Below are 18488 nucleotides of genomic sequence, written 5' to 3'. Positions count from 1 at the left end.
ATCTTCCATCTCTATACTGTCTCTTCATGATCACAGTGTGGATGACAAAGCACCACATACTACACACAGAGTGGAAGGGAAGTGGCAAAGGACTTTCTCCTGCTCCTCTTCCTGATTAGGGAGGACTGTCAGTAAGACCTGTGGTCCCATGGTAGCAAAGAATGGACAACCATGTACAATGACGTAGGCTGAGATGGCCAGCTGGAAATCAAGGCAGAACTGTAGCAAGGAGGGTAAGTCAGAGTAGCCAGGGCCAGAGTTCATCAGAGGACACAGGGACAGTGCTCAAAGGACAGTGTGCAATACAGAAGCCCAGACCAGAAAGTAATAATATTACAGAGTGGTGTTCTTTCTGAGGGGTTGGATCTGAGTCTGCAAGGAAGGAGCTGGGACAGAGGACCTGGATCTGTGTGAAGTTGGTGTTATACAGTGGCAGAGGGATCGGGGTGGCTCCGCAGTGGAGTGCTTTCCTGATGTGAGGACCTCTGCTCATCACTCCAGCACTGCAAAGGAAAACCAGCGAAGAGCCACTCTGTACATAGCCTATGGAGAGATGGGGGCATGTGCAGACACAGGGTGGTGACAGTGGGGCACATTTTATCCTGGACTTGTCTTGTGCTGTCCTTGGGATTAAGGGTGCCATCTTCTGGTTGGAGAGATGGCTCAGTGGTTAAGAGCAGTCAGTGCTCTCTGAAGGTCATGAGGGAGTTCAAATCCCAGTAACCACATGATGGCTCACAACCATCTGTAATGAGATCTGATGCCCTTTCTGGGGTGTCTGAAGACAGCTACAATGTACTCATATAAGTAAAATAAATAAATCATTTTTTTAAAGGGTGCCATTTTTCTTGAGCATGATTTACTGCCCCACTCCCACACCGTCCAGACACACTCAGTCGGACATACACACTCAGTCGGACATCAAGAATAAGCTTAGCAGATACTTTTAAAGAGTTGCGTGTGCAAGAGCCACTCCAGGGGCTCACTGAAGTGATTTCATTCTCACCACAGGCTCGTGAGACAGGTGTCGTTTACAGATGTGTATGTGAGCTCAGAAAAGTTGCAGACTGGCTCGGTGCCACACAGTTAGGTTTAGGGTATCCTGAATTGTCTGTGTTATTCTCCAGAGCAGAAGCATTTGTAGGAAAAAGCAGAGGAAGCTCGGCTGCACCTACTTGGGCTGCAGTCGGGGAGGTCCAGGAACACAGGCTGGTGCTGAGACAGTGCGGGCCACCAGGGGGCAGCAGGGACCAAGGCACGGCCCTTACTTTCTCCCGAGCCACATTGGGTCCTCTGGACACAGGAGTTGCTGGGCGTCATTTGCTCCTGCCTTAATTTTTCCCGCATTTCACCCCAGAGTGGTGACACCCCATGCCCACGGTCCCACGGACACTGACGTCGCTTGAGCTCACGGTGGTATCACCGCAAGGCCGCGACGTCACTGTCGCTGCTAACCCACAACGCGCAGTGCACCTGCGGTGAGCAGAAACGTGAAGTGATTTGGGGGCGGTCTGGGCTTTTTGGTTTTTATTTAATGACTTAAGTGGGAAATTTGTGTCAGAAAAGTTGAACAGGACACGCGTGCTCCGCGGCCGCCCACGAGGCCGGAACCAGAATAAGTACAAAGCAGCGTTTTCTTCCACCAAGTTAAAGCACCATCCGTGGCTTCCAGGTATCCAGCACAGCGGTGACTGCTGGGAAAATCCCAGCTCTCAACACCTTGGTGGCTGCGCCCACCATCCGCAGGGACCCTCCACAGAGTCACACCAACCCTTGGGCCCTTTCTTTTTCCACTTTCCTAGATCTTTCCCTGTCCTCTCCAGGTGGAGGCCATTTACAAAAACATACAGAAACAAACCTTGGATGCCAATAAACAATTTAAGTAAGTGTTCATTTTAAATGAAAATTTCAACTCCTCAGTCGAACCAGCCGCATTTCAAGGAACCTAAGTACGGGGTAGCATTTCCTGTGTAGTTTGAATTTGGTGTGTTCCCCTGGGAAACTTGGCTGGATGTGAATGCTTGTGGGGAGGGATTAAGAGGAGGAAATTACTCACTGTGGTATTTAGAGAGGCCTTTGGGAGGGGATCAGGTTTAGGTAAGCTCATTAGAGTAGGCCCTGGAATCATAATGATTGTACACAGAAACCAGACACACACATCACACACATATACAAGTACACATACATATACTCACACATACATGAGTACACACATATATACACACCACACACACACACAAGCACACACACACACACACAAATATATTCACACCACAAACAAACCCCACACACACACAAGCACATACTCACACTACACACACCAACACACATACAGGAGCACACTACACCACACACATACATGAACACACACACTTACACCACACACATACAGTAGCACACACACATGTTCTACAGGGTGCCCTAACTCACCTGAGGGCTCCATCAGCAAAGCCATCTCTAGATTCCACCTCCTGACCCCAGAACTATGAACTGAAATAAGCCTCTCTTCTGTATAACTCATTTGTGCATGGTACAGGGTGAGGACACAGAGAGCAGTCTCGGCACACAGCTCTGTGAGGGTAAGAGGTGCTGTACACAGTCACTTGTTTACAAAGTCCCTGCTTCGGAGCTTTGAGCCAGTGTCCTATGGTTTGGATATACAATGTGCACTCACAGGCTCGTGTGTTTAAACACCTGGTCCCCAGCTGGTGACATTGTTCCGGGACACGGTGGAATTGGGCTTTGAAGGTGATGGTCACCTGACACTAGGGTGTGGACAAACCACATTGCAACTTCTTTCCACAGCAGAGAGCCACTGTGGCCACTGTGCCATCCTCACCATGGTGGAAGGAATATCCTGAACCATGAGCCAAAACAGGCCTCTCCTGTAGGCTGCTTCTCTGGGTCTTTGGCCAGTTGAGAAATGTAACTAGCACATACATTTCTCCGTGTGTCCTGATTCTCTTTCTGCAAATTTGAAATACAATTTTGATTTGTGCTCACGATCTGAGAAAATTTAACAATTGCCTCTCAGGGAGAAGTTGCCTGATAAATACCTGAATAGAATGAAGAAGCGGGACTAGGGAGGTTGGAACTCACATCCGATAGCCCTAGCTGGTGAGTGTGGGAGCCAGGAAGGCACAGGTACTTCCTAGGTTAAAGGACTGCAGGCAGGAGGATCCGGATGAAGCCAAGGGAGGAGGCAAGGTAACAGCAGGGCGGCGAATCCCAAGTGCCTAAGGTTTGTACCTTTCACTCTAGCCCCTAAGTTTTCGAGGACACCCAGGAGATGGGAAGAGGGTGCTAATGGAGCCAGGGCTCCCACACACTTCTTAGCAGCTTCCTGGTTTGCAAATGAGAGGAGCAGGTGCAGGCAGCATAAGGGGAGGAAAGACAGAGGACCAGTGAAGAAATCCTGGGCTAATCCAGAGGTCAGAGCTTGAAGGTCAAGCGCTAGACTGGGAAGCTGGGTTTTTTTGAAACAGGATCTCACTATAAAAGCCTAGGCTAGCCTCAAACTCTTTGGCTCTCAACCACTGTTAAAGGCAGGCACCACCATGCCCAGCTGAAGGGTTTTTAAAAGGTACTTTACAGAGGAAGGTCCAAGGGCAATACTGGGAAGAGTTTTCTGGGACAGTCAGCCCATTCCTGTTAGGAGTCATTTCCCTCCAGGATGCAGATATGAGCAATGGGGATTTAAAACCCAGACTTCTCCTTCAGCCAGGTGGGAGGGACTCCCACGGGAGGCAGACCTTGGAAGGTTCCATTTCCTCTCAACCCCTGCTTGGGGGTGTGGTAAGATTATTCTGGGAAGCTGGGTGTAGTAGCACACACCTGCGATCCCAGCACTCAGGAGATCGAGTGATGTTAGAGGCCCGTCTGAGCCACAGTAAGGCCTTGTCTTTTAAAAGATTGTTCTGAGTTGTAAAAGTCTGAGGCTGGCTTCTACGGGACCACCTCTCAGCAGGCAGAACTAAGGTACAACAGTCCCACTATGCCAGGACCCTCATCTCTGATGCTGTGACCACACCAGGATCCTTGTGCCTCGAACTTCAGACATGAGCAGTCTGCAGCACGTTCTAAGTTCTTCCTGGCTTTTTGAAGATACCATGGGCTCATCTCAAAAGTGGCCTCCTTCAAGCCTCCCTAAGTGACCTACCTGTCTCTGGTCTTTCCTTCCGAACATCATGTTCAAGTTCTCCGCTGGCCCAGCGGGTTGCTACACCCCAACTCTCCTGCCTTAGATGTTGGCCTACCTCTGTCAATGCCTTGCCACATTCAGCAACACTTAGCAGCCGGTGTCACGTCCTCCGTGTGCTAAGGAGCATCCAACATCCCTAGCACTCTGCCTAAAGGTGAGAAACAGAGGAATACCCTACCCTGGAAATGGCCCTCCCTAAAGACCGTGGGAGCTGGAAAAAGGTTCTCTACTCCCTCCCCTGAGCAAGCACACACGGGCACAAGCTGTGGCAGCAGGCTGGAGGGTGAGGGATGGAGTAGCCACAGCTCTGCCCCATTCCCAAGTCATTCCCTTAAACCAACTGCTGGGGCCTTGTCCAGCCCCCCACACTGCAAATCTCAGCCGTTGTGCACGGGCTGCCAGGAGGCCTCGGTGAGTTACTGTAAAGCTGCTGTGGGCCTGGCACGTGTGTAATAAAGGAGAACTGGCAAGATAAAGAGTCTTTATTGACATAAAGCTTCACATGACCTGTCCTGTCTTCATGACAAACAGACTAGGTGTCATAACAGTGGGGACATGAGCAGACAGTGCTGAGCCTTGTCCTGTCTTCCAGAACGCAGTTAGACTGCAGTCTGCCATCTGCTATCCTTACCACCTGGCCACCAACCAGGACCAGCCCCACAGTTCCCTCGTGGTCTCGCCTTGGCTGGCAGCTCCATTTAGCTCCATTTGTTTATTGGGATTTCCACTTCCACATCCCAGGAGCCCTGGCTTCTGGTCATATGTGGGTAACTGGCAGTGACTTTGGGCAATCAAGTTTGTGTCCTTGTTGCTTTCCACAACTGAGCCAAGCTGGGACAGCAGGCTCTGCCTCTAGTCCCAGTCCAAGCTGTTCAATGAATGGCCTCCTTAGGGGCAATACCTGCCCTCTCTCAACTTAAATTTTCCAATTTTTAGGATCTCTGAGGCCACTGCCAGGCCATCTGTGAGTTTCTAGGCCCAGAATCCAGCTGGGAGAGTCCAGCAGCTATGCCAGGACTGCTGTGAGCCTTGGGCCACAGGTCTACTTGGTGGACAAAATGGGCCGGAGCAGGTAGGACAATGACAGCTAGGAGGGCCCAGAGCTTAGGGACGTCAGCACAGCTATGGGACAAAGCACAGTGAGCCCCTGAATCCCTTGTGAGGGAGGACAGCCCAGGCCAGTCAGTGTGCTAGAGGAGACAACCAGGCTCTGAGCTTCCAGGGTCAGGCCAAGTTCACATCTTCAATTCACCATTCTCTGGATTTCTGGGAAACCTGCCAGCTGGGCTGTCTCCCAGGAAGCACTTTCCTGGCTCAGAGGAACCCTGGCACCAGCACCAGACCTCAGCAACAACAGCACACTCACTCACTCCTCTAGGAAACAGCAATGCCCAGGGTGCCCACTGGCACCCCGGTGGTCTGGCTGGCAACAGGAGCGTGACCAGGGGCCTTGCCCTCCCCTGTCAAGTTTGGGAGTGTCTTGGGTGCTGAGGTGGGGTTGGCTTCCATTGGCATTTCCTCAGGACAGCTTTCCAAGGCCCCCGAGAGGCTCCCCAGGGATGGTGATCTGTCATCACAGCAGCAGCCACAGCCAGGGCTAGTGACGACGTGGCTCTGCCCACCTTCCTCCTGGCTGTGGTGTTGCTTCAGGTGGCCACACAAGTGGCAGGTGAGGGACGAGTACACAATGCCAAGGCTCAGGTCATCCCCAGAGGGGCTGGGTGCCTGATCTGCAGGAGGAGGGGCCTTCCGCCAATCACCTCCTTTGAGCCCCAGCTCCAGACCAAGGCATTCTGGGGTGCTCTTGGGTGGAGCAGAGTTCGGAGGACTGCGTGGGGGCTCCGTGTCCAGTCCGAACGTGAATAAGGGCATGGAGCTAGGGGATTGGTTAGGAACAGGGTTCTGGAAGGGCTTGTAGCCTCCATGCCCACTGTCAGTCCCTGCTGCTACTGTGTCCATGTGGATGCCATTGCTGCTGAGCAGGCTTGAGAAAGCCTTGTAACCAGTGTCTCCAGAAGGCACCCCAGGATCCTGGGCAGCTCCCTGCTTCACTGCCTGCACAAACTCCTGGTAGCCACCAGTAGGGGCTTGGGGGGAGCCAGCTGTCCTGTGCTGCAGGACACTCATGTGAAGAATCTGCTCCCAGCTCTCTGCTTCAGTTGGCCCTGAAGAATGGGGGTCAACCGGGCTTGAAGGGCCCCCTTCTTCCAGATGTCCAGCCTGCTGTTCTTCAGGAGCCAGCTCTCCAGGATTTGGGGCCGGGCTGCTGAAGTCACTAAAACTCCGGTAGGCAGGATTGTCTGCAAGGACAAGTGGGACCTGTGTGCAGGCCAGGTTAGTGGCACTCTGGGCTGGGCTGCCTGAAAGAGTGTGTGGGTGTGAAGGCTGCTCTGTGACTTGGCACGCGGCCTCACTGGGCCCCACAGAGAAGCAGGGCCAAAACATAGAAGCTTGCCCGCTTTCTGAAGGCAGAGGGGAGCATGACTCTGCCAAGCCTGACTGGCCAGTGCCCCCATTCTCGGCCTCCAACAAGTCTGAAAACAGGTTCTCAGTGAGCCGGGCCATGATGTCTGCCTGACTCTCCTGGAAGCCGCCTCCGCTGTTCTCAGGTGACATGCTCAGGTCCTCTTTGACCATCTCATTTTCCTCCTCCTCCACACTCTGTACTGAGGCCTCAAACAGCTCCATACAGCGCACCACACTGACACTAACATTCTCTGGCCAGAGGACAGTCCTGCTGACCTCCACAGGACACCAGCCTGCCTTTCTAGGACTCTGGAGAGGCTTGGTTTGGGCAGCCTTTGGGGATTCTGTCTTCTTCTTTACTCTGTGCTCCAGCAAGCAAGGCAACAGCTTGGTTAGACAGGTCTTCCAGCGCCTGCAGAAGTAAAGCTTAGGGTTCAGTTTTGCCACATTTAAAAAAACTCCTATTCATCCTCCAGAATCCTACATGGAATCACCCTGTACTGATATTGGGGTGTTATAGACATGGCTTCTGGCTTTAAAAATCAATTCTCGCTGCAGAATGGAGACTCAGCCACCACCCTTGGGGCCAGGAAGAGAGCAGGCAGTTGTGTAGGGGACAGGGAAGGGGAATTGATTGCCACCAGCCGAGTAACTATCACATTCTCACACAAACCCACAAAAACTATGACCCAAGTTCAAGTTCAGATACATACGGGTACTTGGTTGACTCCTGGCTTCGGGTCTGCTTTTCCCAGAGGGGCACCTAAAACAGATAGCCAATCAGAGGGGTGCTGCCTGTCAGCCCAACCCATCTAAGAAAGACTTGGTGTTTTCACAGACAGTAACCGTGCCTGGACAGCTGAGGTCCACACAGGCCCCCACAGAGCTCTGGGAGCCTCAGCCTCTGTCCCCACTCCCCTAGCACCTAGTGAAAGGGCATCAGAGGTGGCAAATGTCCTCAGATACTCCATCTTGCCTGTGCCATCCTTGACTCTGATCTGGCCACAGGACTCACTGTGACCAGCAGAACATGGCAGAAATAATACCAGGCCCACATGGATGTGGGCATGGGCTTTGCAAATGTCCACTGTGTGGTTTGTTATTGCCCTGTTTATCCCTGGCTGTTTGCTCCTCACACCCACCCTACTCATGGCTGGGAGTCATGCTGTGGAACACCTGCACCCTCTTACCTGTGTATCCTGAATGATGATGGCCACCAAGGGACTTCGTGCTGGGGTGGGAATCTGGTCCCACCATATCTTCTTAATCCTGAGGGTGGAAAGGAAGTGGGTTGGTCTCCAAATTGTACAGTGGCCAAGGTGCCCTTCCAAGTGTCCTGGCTGGCACTTCACCCAGGGCACCAAGGCCACACTGATTCTACTTTGGATATGCAACAATCTCGGCCCTAACTGTCCATCACTGTCACCATTCTGAATGGGGAGAGGAGCCCAGAGCGAGCCCGATACTGGCAGTGCTGCTTGGCAGACGTACACTATGGCAGTCTCTGAGGAGGCTGCCTCTGGCCCCAGGGCACAAGCAAAGACTCCAGCTGTACAGCAAGGATCCTGCTGCCCCAAGAGTCCCTTCTTAGTAGCAGGAGGAGCATTCTACCATGCTGGCTTTAGCAGGACTGAGAGGTCAGGGGCCACGGAGAAGCAGGCGTTCCCTTTCTTCCTGGGCCGACTCACTGGCCCCCCTGGCTTTCATTCCTCCATCTTCCCACAGTATTTTCTGAGCACCTACTGTGCATCAATCACTGTGCAAGGGCCACAGGGACTAAGCCAGAAAAACAGCCAGAGGAGAAGCCCCCTGTGGGTAGCCTTCGAGAGAAACAAGAGGCAAATGCAAACATGATCACATGACACTCCTTCACCTCCACAGGTGCTGATGAGCAAAGACCACAGCCAGGCATGGTGACCCAGAATCATCCCAGCCACTCAGGAGACTGAGCAGAAAGAGTCAAAGTTCCAAGCCTTCCTGAGCTGAGTGAATACCACCACTGGGCCTCACTCACACATATATTCACAGCATCTGCTCAAATTCCTCTGTTCCCACCACATGCCCAGTGCCTGGACCATACCATGGGCACCGAGAGGGACAGAGCTCCCATCTCCTCTATGCTCAAAACGACCCCTCCCAAGCCCCGAGTCAGCTCCTTCTCTCCAGAGCAGCCGCCATTACTGCCTCTGACCTCCAGAGAACAGCCACTGTGGAGAAGCATCCAGTCACAGGCTGCCCTGCCCTGCCCTGCCCTGCCCTGCCCGGCAGACTTCCAGCCTTTTCCCAGTCAGCACAGTGACTGTGACCTCTGACAGTCAGATGAGGTAAGCAGGGCATGACAAGGGCTAGCCAGAGACACCAGCCAAAGCAGGGACTCACTTGATAATGCTGAAGTAACAGAACAGGCAAGAGAACAGGATGCAGACGCAGGAGATGCTGACTCCCAGCCGGAGTCGCTGTATCAGGGGAGGCTGGAATTCTGCAAGGAGAAAGAGAGTCATGAACCGGGAGGCCGCCCTGTCTCATGTGCAGTCCGTGTCCACACTTGGGGTTCCCCTGGGACCCTTGGTTACCTGGCTGCAGACAGCCCTCCCACCTGTCTCCCCAACTCTTCCTCTTACACACCAAGTCCTTAGAACACCCATCCCTGTCCCCTGTCCTCACGGTCCCTGATCCAAGTCCAGATTACAACAGCTTAAAGTTGTCGCTTTTGTTTTCCCAAAGCTCAGAGGTCAAGTGCACTGGAGGACGTGAGTTCAAAGCTAGCCTCTACTAAGTCCTTGCCGAGTGACCCGAGGCAAGTTGGTTGCTCCCTGGGGTTCTCCTCTGTTCAGCCGGGCTAGAAATAGGCTTTTCTCACAGGCTAAGAGGACTGTGTGGTTTAAAAGATCACACACTCCACTCAGTGCAAGTACAAGAACCTCTTCCTTGTTCATGGACTCTGAGACTTCTCTCCCACCCTTTCCTCTACCCCTGCGCTCTGCCTCTTCTCCTTCCTGGCATTTGCTTTCATCTGGATCCACCTGGTTTCTTTGTTTACATTTGTGGGCTTTAATCGATTTTTACTCTTTTGTTCGAGACTCATGTGTTAGGATCTGAGCCCAGGAGTGTGTGTGTGAGCCACACACACGTGTGTCCATTCTAGCCTTTCATACTGTTTCAGGTGCTGTTTTCACCATCTGCACAGGCGAGCCGGCCACTGGCTTCTCCTAATTTCTGTCAGGATTACGCATGGGTGCTACTGTACAAAGCTTTTACGTGGGCTCTGGGGATTTAAACTCAGGGCCTCATGGCACTGACCCATCTCCTGCGTTTCTGCTTTTGACACGCCAGCTACACTCCAGGATTCCCGTGAGTTCTCCTCACCACTGGAGCCCCCAAGGTCACTCAGTCACAGATTTTCATTACTTGCTGAAAAAAAACAATGTGTGCTGTCCATCATGCCTGCTCCGGACAAGCCCTTCTCCTCGGCAGTACCACCGAGTCAACCTCACACAACCTTTCCCAGGCCTGACTATGCAGCTGTTGCATGCTGTACAGAAAGGAGACTCAGTAAGTCTGTGGCACTGAACAGTGACAACCACGGAAATCCTGGGTCTTTGTGTTACTGCAGCCCGCTGGTCACTACACCAAAGCCACAGGGATGTATAGTTAGAGGCATCCCAGAACCGAAGAGCCCAAGGTCAGCCAGAGGGAATTTCTGAACAGAGAATATACACAGTTGTGGAGATCTTCACAGCCCAAGATCCTGATACTCACCGTTGTACCACGTGATGCTGGGACTCCACTCACTCCAGGTGCCGCTGATGCTCTGCGCTAAGACCCTCACACGTGCCCTGTAGTACACCCCTGACCTCAGGATGTTGATCGGGAAGCTCAGCCTGGGTTCCGTGTAGGTCACGTTATAGACTACAAACTGAAGGAAGACAGGAACATATGAATGCAGAGCTGGTAGGCACATGTGTCAGTTTCCAGCCTGACTGCCGCCCTGAGCGCTCCCCCAGTGCTGGAAATGGGATCATTCCCACATTCCTGACACTGCTAAGAGGAGAATGAAACAGAGGTTGTCAGCCCTCTCCCGACTCACCGATGACTGGTATCAAACAATTATCTGGACAAGTGGATTAAACTGGGTTTGAACACATAATAAATTAAGGCTACGCTGGATGAGCTTCTGTAAGTGACCTCAGGGGTCACCCTTTGGTTTCCGGTCATCCCACCAGAGGGAGTGCTAGGAAGGAGGGGAAGGGAGACAAGAGTAGCAGGAATGACCTCCACCCTTTTCTAAAGCAGGGGCCAGGCAGCCACAACAGACAAGTACCTTTGTCTATCTGATGACACCTGCTGTGTAGAAATTATTTTTGGTGAGGGATGGGGGATGGGGGGTGAGGGGGCGGGGGGAGGAGGGTAGAAGGATTTTATTTGCTTGTTATAGTTGTTTGAAAGGGCCTATGTAACCCAGGCTAGTCAAGAACTTCCCATCCCCTGCCTCGGCCTCCCAAGAGCTGTGATTACAGGCATGGGCCGCTATACCCAGCTCAACTCTATCCTCATCTATGCCCTGAAGACAGGTCTCCATGAACTACACACCAAAGCAAATGTTACCAAGAGTGTGACTTCTCTGCCACCCATAATCTCATGTGTCCCCCCGCTGTGAAGCAGGTATGGCCCAAAAGCCCTGCTTTCTGAGTTAAGATGGCAGGGATAAGTCCTCTTCCTGATGCTAAGGTCTGGATCCAGAATGTTCCCTAGGGTCTGTGTGGGAAAGGCTTGCTCCCTAGAGTGGAGCTACTGGGAAATGGTGGAACCTAGTGTGAGGATGGGGAGTCAGGGGAATGTTCTCAGGGGATAATATGTCAGGGGACAGTGGGTGTATGCTTGTGTGTATGCATCTTTCTCTCTGTGTCTGTCTGCCTGCCTGCCTGCCTGTCTGTCTGTCTGTCTCTGCTTCCTGGCCACCATGAGCTGAGTAGCTCTGCTCCACCATGCTTCTGCCACAACGATTGCCTCAACACCACCCCCAGAGTAATGGGACCATAAGACCACAGACTGATCTCTAGGAAACCAGACATTTAAATAGATGTTTCCTCCTACCGCTAATTTTCTTGGCATTTTGTCTTAGTGATGGAACACCAGCCAGCACAACTGCACACTCCAAATGCAGGGCCAGGAAGGGGGCGGCCATGCCTGGGGCAGAGCCTGGCCAAGAGCAAGCTCTCTAGTTCACTATACCCCCTCCCAAGCTCCCGACTCCAAAGACAGAGCATGCCTTCCCAGCCCCGTTCTCAGGCAATGGCAGGGATCCATGGCGCCCACTCACTTCTGCAGGGTTGTCCTCTCTGGAGATGTTGACCATGTAGAGGAGCTCTTTGTACAGGAAGTTGTTTGGTGGGTATGGGTTGCTCCATGTCAGCAGCCATGTTTTGGAGACATTGGTGTGGAGTGTGAGGTTGTCTGGAGCTGGAGGCTTCACTGGGGAGGAAGGGCAGCTGGGTGAGGGGTGAGCCCTGAGATCTGTTTTGTTTTGATGTCCCTATTAACAACTTCATCTCCTTGAACTCCTGACCCTAAGTCCTAGACTCCTGAATGCTGGGATTACAGGAGTGTGCCACCTTACCAGGCTCATGACTTCTGAAATAATCATACCCATGGGATCATGACAGTAGAGCGTATGTTGTGGTCAATGTGACAGTGATTTTAAATTCATTCATAGGTTAATTATAGTATCTTGTAGGTGCCCCATGGCCCGAGCAGCAATTCTAACCATAGACTGAAAACCATGAGATCTTATCTTGGATATGTGGTCATCAACTCTGCCTCTGGCACTGAGAAGCTGTGTGACCTAATGCAAACTGCTTGCCTTCTCTGGTCTACAAAATAAGAATAATCAGTTTCTTTTGGAAACTGATATTTAGATAAGTAACATGATTTGCCCCCTTGGTCACACAGCAACAAATTCTTGCTTTCAATTCCTGTTATAACTACACTTGCATAGAGATTTAGCTCAGCCATAGAACATCTGCCTAGCATCTGGGAAGTCCTCGGTTCCATCTTTAATAATACAAACAAACAAACACAAAACAAAACAATGTGGGGAGCAAGCTTGTGGTAGGGATTGGTGTGGGGACTCCAGGTACAGTAAGGGTGGCCTTCCACACTCAAGGCATATGACAAAGTAGCAGCTGACCTGCAGTCAGTATGTACCCCACTTCCTGCAGTGGAGCACCCAGCCAGGCCTTACCATTATTACTGGGAATGAAGGAGCCCTGCCACAGCTGCCGCTGCTCCGCCCACAGCTCCAACTGGTACTCATCTGCTTGGGTCGGCTCATCTATGTTCATTTGGCATACACACACGGTGCTGGCGCTGTTGTTGGGGATGCATGTGAGGTTTCTGCAGACATAGACACTCTGTTAGGGAACCACCGCCCATAGTTACCAGCTCCCCTGCCACCACCACAACTTCCCAGGTTACCCCCATCTGACAGGAAGACCAAAGCAATCAAGACCAGGTGGGGAAATGACCTGGGTGAACATCTTGCTGGCCACAGACCTTTGCCTACCTCATTCTGGACACTGCCATTCTGGCTGTAGCCCTCAGTCCCATGACTTAGCTCACCCTAAGCTTGAGCATTAAGTAATTCATGGTGTCCCAGCAACCCTTGGTTTACAGGGGACTGTCATCAGCCCTAGCACACTTCCCACAGGCTCCTGCCCTGTACACATCAGGATATAATTCTGCCAAAGGACCACCTAGACAGGCTACCCACATCTCATAGACCAGACCAAGGGCCAAAACTACGTTTCTATAAAATGCCAGATGGGAAGTTGAAGGCTTTTGAAGACAATATAGTTTCTGTCACTACAGCAAACTGCTGATGTAGCCCCAAAGCAGCCATAGACAAGACATAAATGAATGAAATGGTGTATGATAATAAAACTTTACTCATAAAAGCAGTAGTCTGCCTGCTATGGTTGGGCACACCTTTCACTCCAGCACAGGCAGACGTAGGCAGATCTCTGTGAGTGAGCTCAGTCTGGTCTACATAGCATGTTCCAAGACAGCCAGGGCTATATAGAGAGACCTTATCTCAAGGAACAAAACAAAGCAAAACAAACAAATAAAACACACATACACACACACACACACACACACACACAAACACACACAAAACAAGTAGTGGCCAATTGACTTGAGGTCCATAGTTTGTCAGTGCCTAGTCTATTGCCTTGAGGCAATAGGAGGATGGAGGATCATCCCACAGGCATTAGGGCAGTGTCTGTGCATCTCTGGATGCTACTGAGTACTGGGTCTGTGGACTTGGTTTTCTCCTAGGCACAGTACTCACAGAGTACCTAGATGCCAGGGAATGTCCCAGAGCAACCCCTGCACCCCATCCCAGAACCTTCACAGAAAACTCCACACAGTCTTGTCCCATGGCTAAGCATACTCAGGGGTCACCAGTCAAACTATTGCATGCTTCTGTCTGTCTAAGCATGAGGATCCTGAGAATTAAACTCAAGCCCTCAGGTACATGCCTTCATTGGCTGAGCCATCTTGCCAACTGTATTTTTGATTTTTTTTTTTTCTTTTCTGAGACAGGATGTAGCTCTAGCCCTGGCTAACTTTAGGTGCAAAAGTTAGAGAAATGCTGGTCCAGTCCAACATTGCAACCATAGGACAGGACACAGGGACAGTGACCCAGAATCCACCATGTCCTCTGTATTGGGTGGGTGGGTGGGGTTGGAGGGCTGGTAACAGAACTCAGGATCATCCATCAGATAAGCACTCTACCCCTGAGCTGCACCCTCAGGCCTTTCACTTTTTAATTTTGAGACAGACTCTCACTAAATTGCCCAGGTGGGCCTTGAACTCGTGGTCCTCCTACCTCACTATCTCAAGTTGCTGTAGATCTGCACCACCAAGCGCCAAGCTCGGCTCAACTCTGTAGTAGCACGCAGGGGGCATTATCCCAGACCTGGCTCCACCTCAGACACCACTCAGTAAGCTGCCGCAAGCATACAGCACAGCACATCTTGGTGCCCGCCTTGGAACAACAAAGGCCTAGACAGACCTCTGGGTGCTGCCTCTCTACCCCACTTACACGGAGAACTCGAAGAGCAGCCTGTAGTCCAGGCGGAGCTGAGAACTGCAGTCCACGGTGCGATCCAGGTGCCACTCACACGTAGAAGTGCGGATGTAGTCAGAGAAGCAGGTGGGCTCACCCAGGACCTGGATGCTCTCTGCAGAGACAGAATGGCTAGAGCAGTGATGTCATGGCCCGGGGCGCCCATCACCCAGGTCAGAGGGAGGCTAGTGCAAACAGGATCATGACACACATGCCTGCACACGTGCAACCTAAACAGGTGCCACTCCCTCAGAAGCACCATCTTAAAGCACAGGGAGGAAGAGGGGGTGCCCTATAGTGTTGTCCACCTGCCACCTCTCCTTCCCCAACCCCCTTCCCAGTGAGGCAAGAGGCTGACCCTGCAGTCTGCTCAGGCTCTTGCCCTTTGGTACTCAAGAGGCCTAGCCAATGGAAGGGCAGGAAGGAGGGAAGGAGGAGGGGACAGGCACTTATCCATCAGCTCCCTGCCAGGAATTCAGATGTGTGGTATGTGGGGTGTGCGTGCGTGTGTTCGTGTGTGTGTGTGTGTGTGTGTGTGTGTGTGTGTGTGTGTGTGTGTGTGTGTGTGTGTGTGTGTGTGTGTGTGTGCCTAAGAGCCAGTGAGTATGGGGGTTTGCTAACTATTGAGCGATCTAACTACTATTTGGGGCCCTCAAGAGCTTTTTGACCCAAGCCCTACATGGCCACTGTCCAGACAAAGTCACAATACACATGCCAGTGGGTGTGGCCCACCATGCAGGAAGTGTTCATACAGCAAACAAAACTCTGATCTCCTGATCCCTCTCCTCCGACAGCTACCCTGGGCTTTTCCATCACACAGAATAATCCGTCCTTGTCTGGGCTTGGGGTAGAATTTGTGTGGCCATTTGTTTGTTTACAGTATCTCCATAGTTACCTCAGGATAGCCTCAAACTCACAATCCTCCTGCCTCAGTCTCCCAAGTCCTAGGCCCCATGGATGAGAGACCTTCTAGTCAATTCCCATGTGTTTTCATGTTGACCTTCTAGATTGATCTGGAAACTCTTTCTCTTTCCAGATCTCTGAGCCACCCTGGTCTTCACTCAATTCCTCTGATGACACTCCACAAGGTCTTCTGACTTGGTGACCCTGTGACATGTCCTCCCACCCCATGACAGACAGGCTCTCCCTGGGGGCCTTACCAAGAACGCACCCACAGACACTGGCATGCCCTCTCCTGCCTTCTTCCAAGTTGATGCCACTGTCCCTGTGCACCCTGCTTTAAAGTGCAATGTCCCCTCCCTCTCCACCCCGCCCCCAAGCCTCCCTCACTCAATCCTGAGCTGCGTTTTCCCACCATCTTTTGATAACCTTTGGTATATAACTCAAATTATTTTCTACTCAATTCCGAGACAGCCTCAATTTTCAATTTGAATTAGTGTCAATAAAAATAACTTGTCATGGTGATTTGTCATCGGCTGCTTCTGCCTCCCCCCAATCAATCCCCACAAGGGCTTTGGTCTGTTCTGTGATGGGCCGTGGGACCTTGACATGTCATTAGTTTAGTGGTTGATGAATGAATGAGTGAGGGGTGGTGACTTACCACAGCCAGCCACCCACAGCAAAATCAGACAGCTCACAGAGATCAGGAACTTGGTACAAAGCCGCCCCATTGGGGACACAAAGGTGCCTGCAGAAAGAAGAGTGGGCAGATGCTGATCTGAGGTCAGTAGGATCCACTTCACTTGTGGTATGGCCTTCCTCCACCATGTCTTTGTGCCCTCTCTACACAGAGCCCAAGAGCATGCCCCTGTTCGCCTGTCCCAAGAGAGCTGTGGCATACATTCACAACTTTCTCAAGTTCAAATCCTGGCTCCCTCCCATACCAGCTGTGAACCTGAGCAAGCTGTACCTGGTGCCTCAGTTTCCTTATCTGCTAAGTGGCCATTCACTGGCAGCCCCATCTTAGAGGTGCTGGCAGCTTAAATGAATACACAAATCCAGCAGGCTTGCCTGGTATGTTCCAGGTCCTGAGGTCCACCCCCAGCATGTGGGAGAGAGAGAGGTTCAAAGTAGAAAAAAAAAAAGAAAAAGAAACAGGGAAAGGGGATGGGAGAGAGCAGCACTGTAAGGGGGAGGTATGTACCATTCTCTGAGCAGCAGTGGGTCAGTCCCCAGTGTCTTCCCCCTGCAGCAGTGGGTCAGTCCCCAGTACCCCCCCTCCAGCAATGGGTCAGTCTCCAGTGCCCCCGCCCCATCTGGGTCTCTATCTGGAGTCTGTATCTAAATTTGCAGCCCCAGGCCCATTTTGCCCTGTGCAGCTGTGAGCCCACAGCTGGCTTCTTCAGCCTCTGGAGTTCTGCCCCCTGCTGCATGGACCTATCTGTCAGGCTGAGCCTGGCAGAGCTGCAGAGAAGAAGTAAGGCCCAAGGTGGACACCTAGTCATACATGCATCCAGTTCCAGCCACTAGTGGCTCATGCTATCAACAATCCTGTAGTGGCAGCATACCTGGCCCACCCACACAAGGTCCCAGGCTCCCTCTACAGCACTCTCAAAAGAAAAGCAAGTGCCAACCCTGAGTCCTAGGTTATAGGAACGTGTCCAGCAGGCCCCAGAACCAGCAAGCACGCAAATCCAAAAACCAGAAGCCAGGTCCTTCTGCTTCTGAGCTCCAAGAATGTTCCTCGGCTTCGAGAAGTACAGCCAGAACCTGACAATGAAATAAAATGAGCTATGAAAATAACCCTTGTACCTGTCAACTTCAAATGTCAATGGCCCGTGTGATGCACTGAAGCCTGTAAGCTATGGTAAGGCCAAGAAAGGGCTTCACATCTCCTGCCCTCTTGTTTCTCTCTTGGTCTCTTGCTTCTCACTCCCACTCTGTCCCCTCCCCCTTACCCCTCTCCCCATTCCCTTCCCTCCTCTCTCTCCATGTGCTCATGTCCAGCCTTTACTCTTCTGCTTCTCTACTCTCTCTTTCTCTGCCTTTACTGCCTTCTTAGCTCCTTTCCTCATGCCCTTAATAGACTCGATTCTATACTAAAGAAAGAAAGGAAGGAAGGAAGAGAAAAAGAAAGAAAGGAGGGAAGAAAGGAAGAAAGGAAGGAAGGAAGAGGGAAAGAAAGAAAGGAGGGAAGAAAGGAAGAAAGGAAGGAAGGAAGAAAGGAAGAAAAAGAAAGGAAGGAAGGAAGGAAAGAAGGAAGAAAGGAAGAAAGGAAGAAAGGAAGAAAGGAAGGAAAGAAGGAAGGAAGGAAGGAAGGAAGGAAGGAAGGGCTTCACAACTGGCTGACGGCAGAGCAATTGTTTCGAAACAGTGGTCTTCTCGGACCTATTGACAGAATCTGAGCACCAGGGCCCAAGTGGAACCTGTGCATCTCTTGGAGAACACTATGGTGGCCTGCTATCCTGGAGGACCTCTGCCCTCTGGCAATACTCACTGAAACTGCTATTAACTCCATGCTAAGTTTTCTTCTGATCATCTCTGCCTCTTTCGCTCCCCACCGCTCTCTCTTCTTCCCTTTCACTTAAATCAGCTTTATCAGTTCCCTCATTTCAGATGAAAGGACAAAGGCACTAGGAGGTTGAATGACTTGCCTGAGGTTGCACAGCTGTAGAGGAGGCCCTGGGATTTGAATTTGCCCTCATGGTGGAACCCCTAACCCTGACTTACTTACTTTCTTTCTTTCTTTTCTTTTCTTTTCTTTTTTCTTTCTTTCTTTCTTTTCTTTCTTTT

The 18488-nt window shown here is 51.6% G+C and overlaps 1 protein-coding gene across 4 annotated transcripts in view; it reads right to left on the bottom strand.

The window, feature by feature from the left end:
* Positions 1-4667: 4667 nt before the first annotated feature.
* Il4r (interleukin 4 receptor) overlaps positions 4668-18488 on the bottom strand; it is a 26455-nt gene continuing 12634 nt past the window's right edge. For 2 of the 4 annotated variants that reach the window (XM_031388214.1, XM_031388215.1), the window contains 10 exons: positions 17330-17465; positions 16357-16443; positions 14772-14910; positions 12909-13060; positions 11988-12139; positions 10427-10583; positions 9047-9146; positions 7858-7936; positions 7381-7430; positions 4668-7079 (listed from right to left, as the gene is read on the bottom strand). In XM_031388214.1, coding sequence (XP_031244074.1) covers positions 5576-7079; positions 7381-7430; positions 7858-7936; positions 9047-9146; positions 10427-10583; positions 11988-12139; positions 12909-13060; positions 14772-14910; positions 16357-16426 — 2403 coding nt within the window. In that variant the 5' untranslated portion in view covers positions 16427-16443; positions 17330-17465 and the 3' untranslated portion in view covers positions 4668-5575. Of the gene's footprint in view, positions 7080-7380; positions 7431-7857; positions 7937-9046; positions 9147-9967; positions 10073-10426; positions 10584-11987; positions 12140-12908; positions 13061-14771; positions 14911-16356; positions 16444-17329; positions 17466-18488 lie in introns of those variants that run through there. The other 2 variants (XM_031388213.1, XM_031388216.1) reach the window with 2 other exon arrangements.

This window comes from Mastomys coucha, unplaced genomic scaffold, assembly GCF_008632895.1.
Source record: "Mastomys coucha isolate ucsf_1 unplaced genomic scaffold, UCSF_Mcou_1 pScaffold21, whole genome shotgun sequence".
Taxonomy (NCBI): domain Eukaryota; kingdom Metazoa; phylum Chordata; class Mammalia; order Rodentia; family Muridae; genus Mastomys; species Mastomys coucha.
The sequence above is the reverse complement of the archived record's forward strand: the minus strand, read 5'-3'. Positions and strand labels throughout refer to the sequence as shown.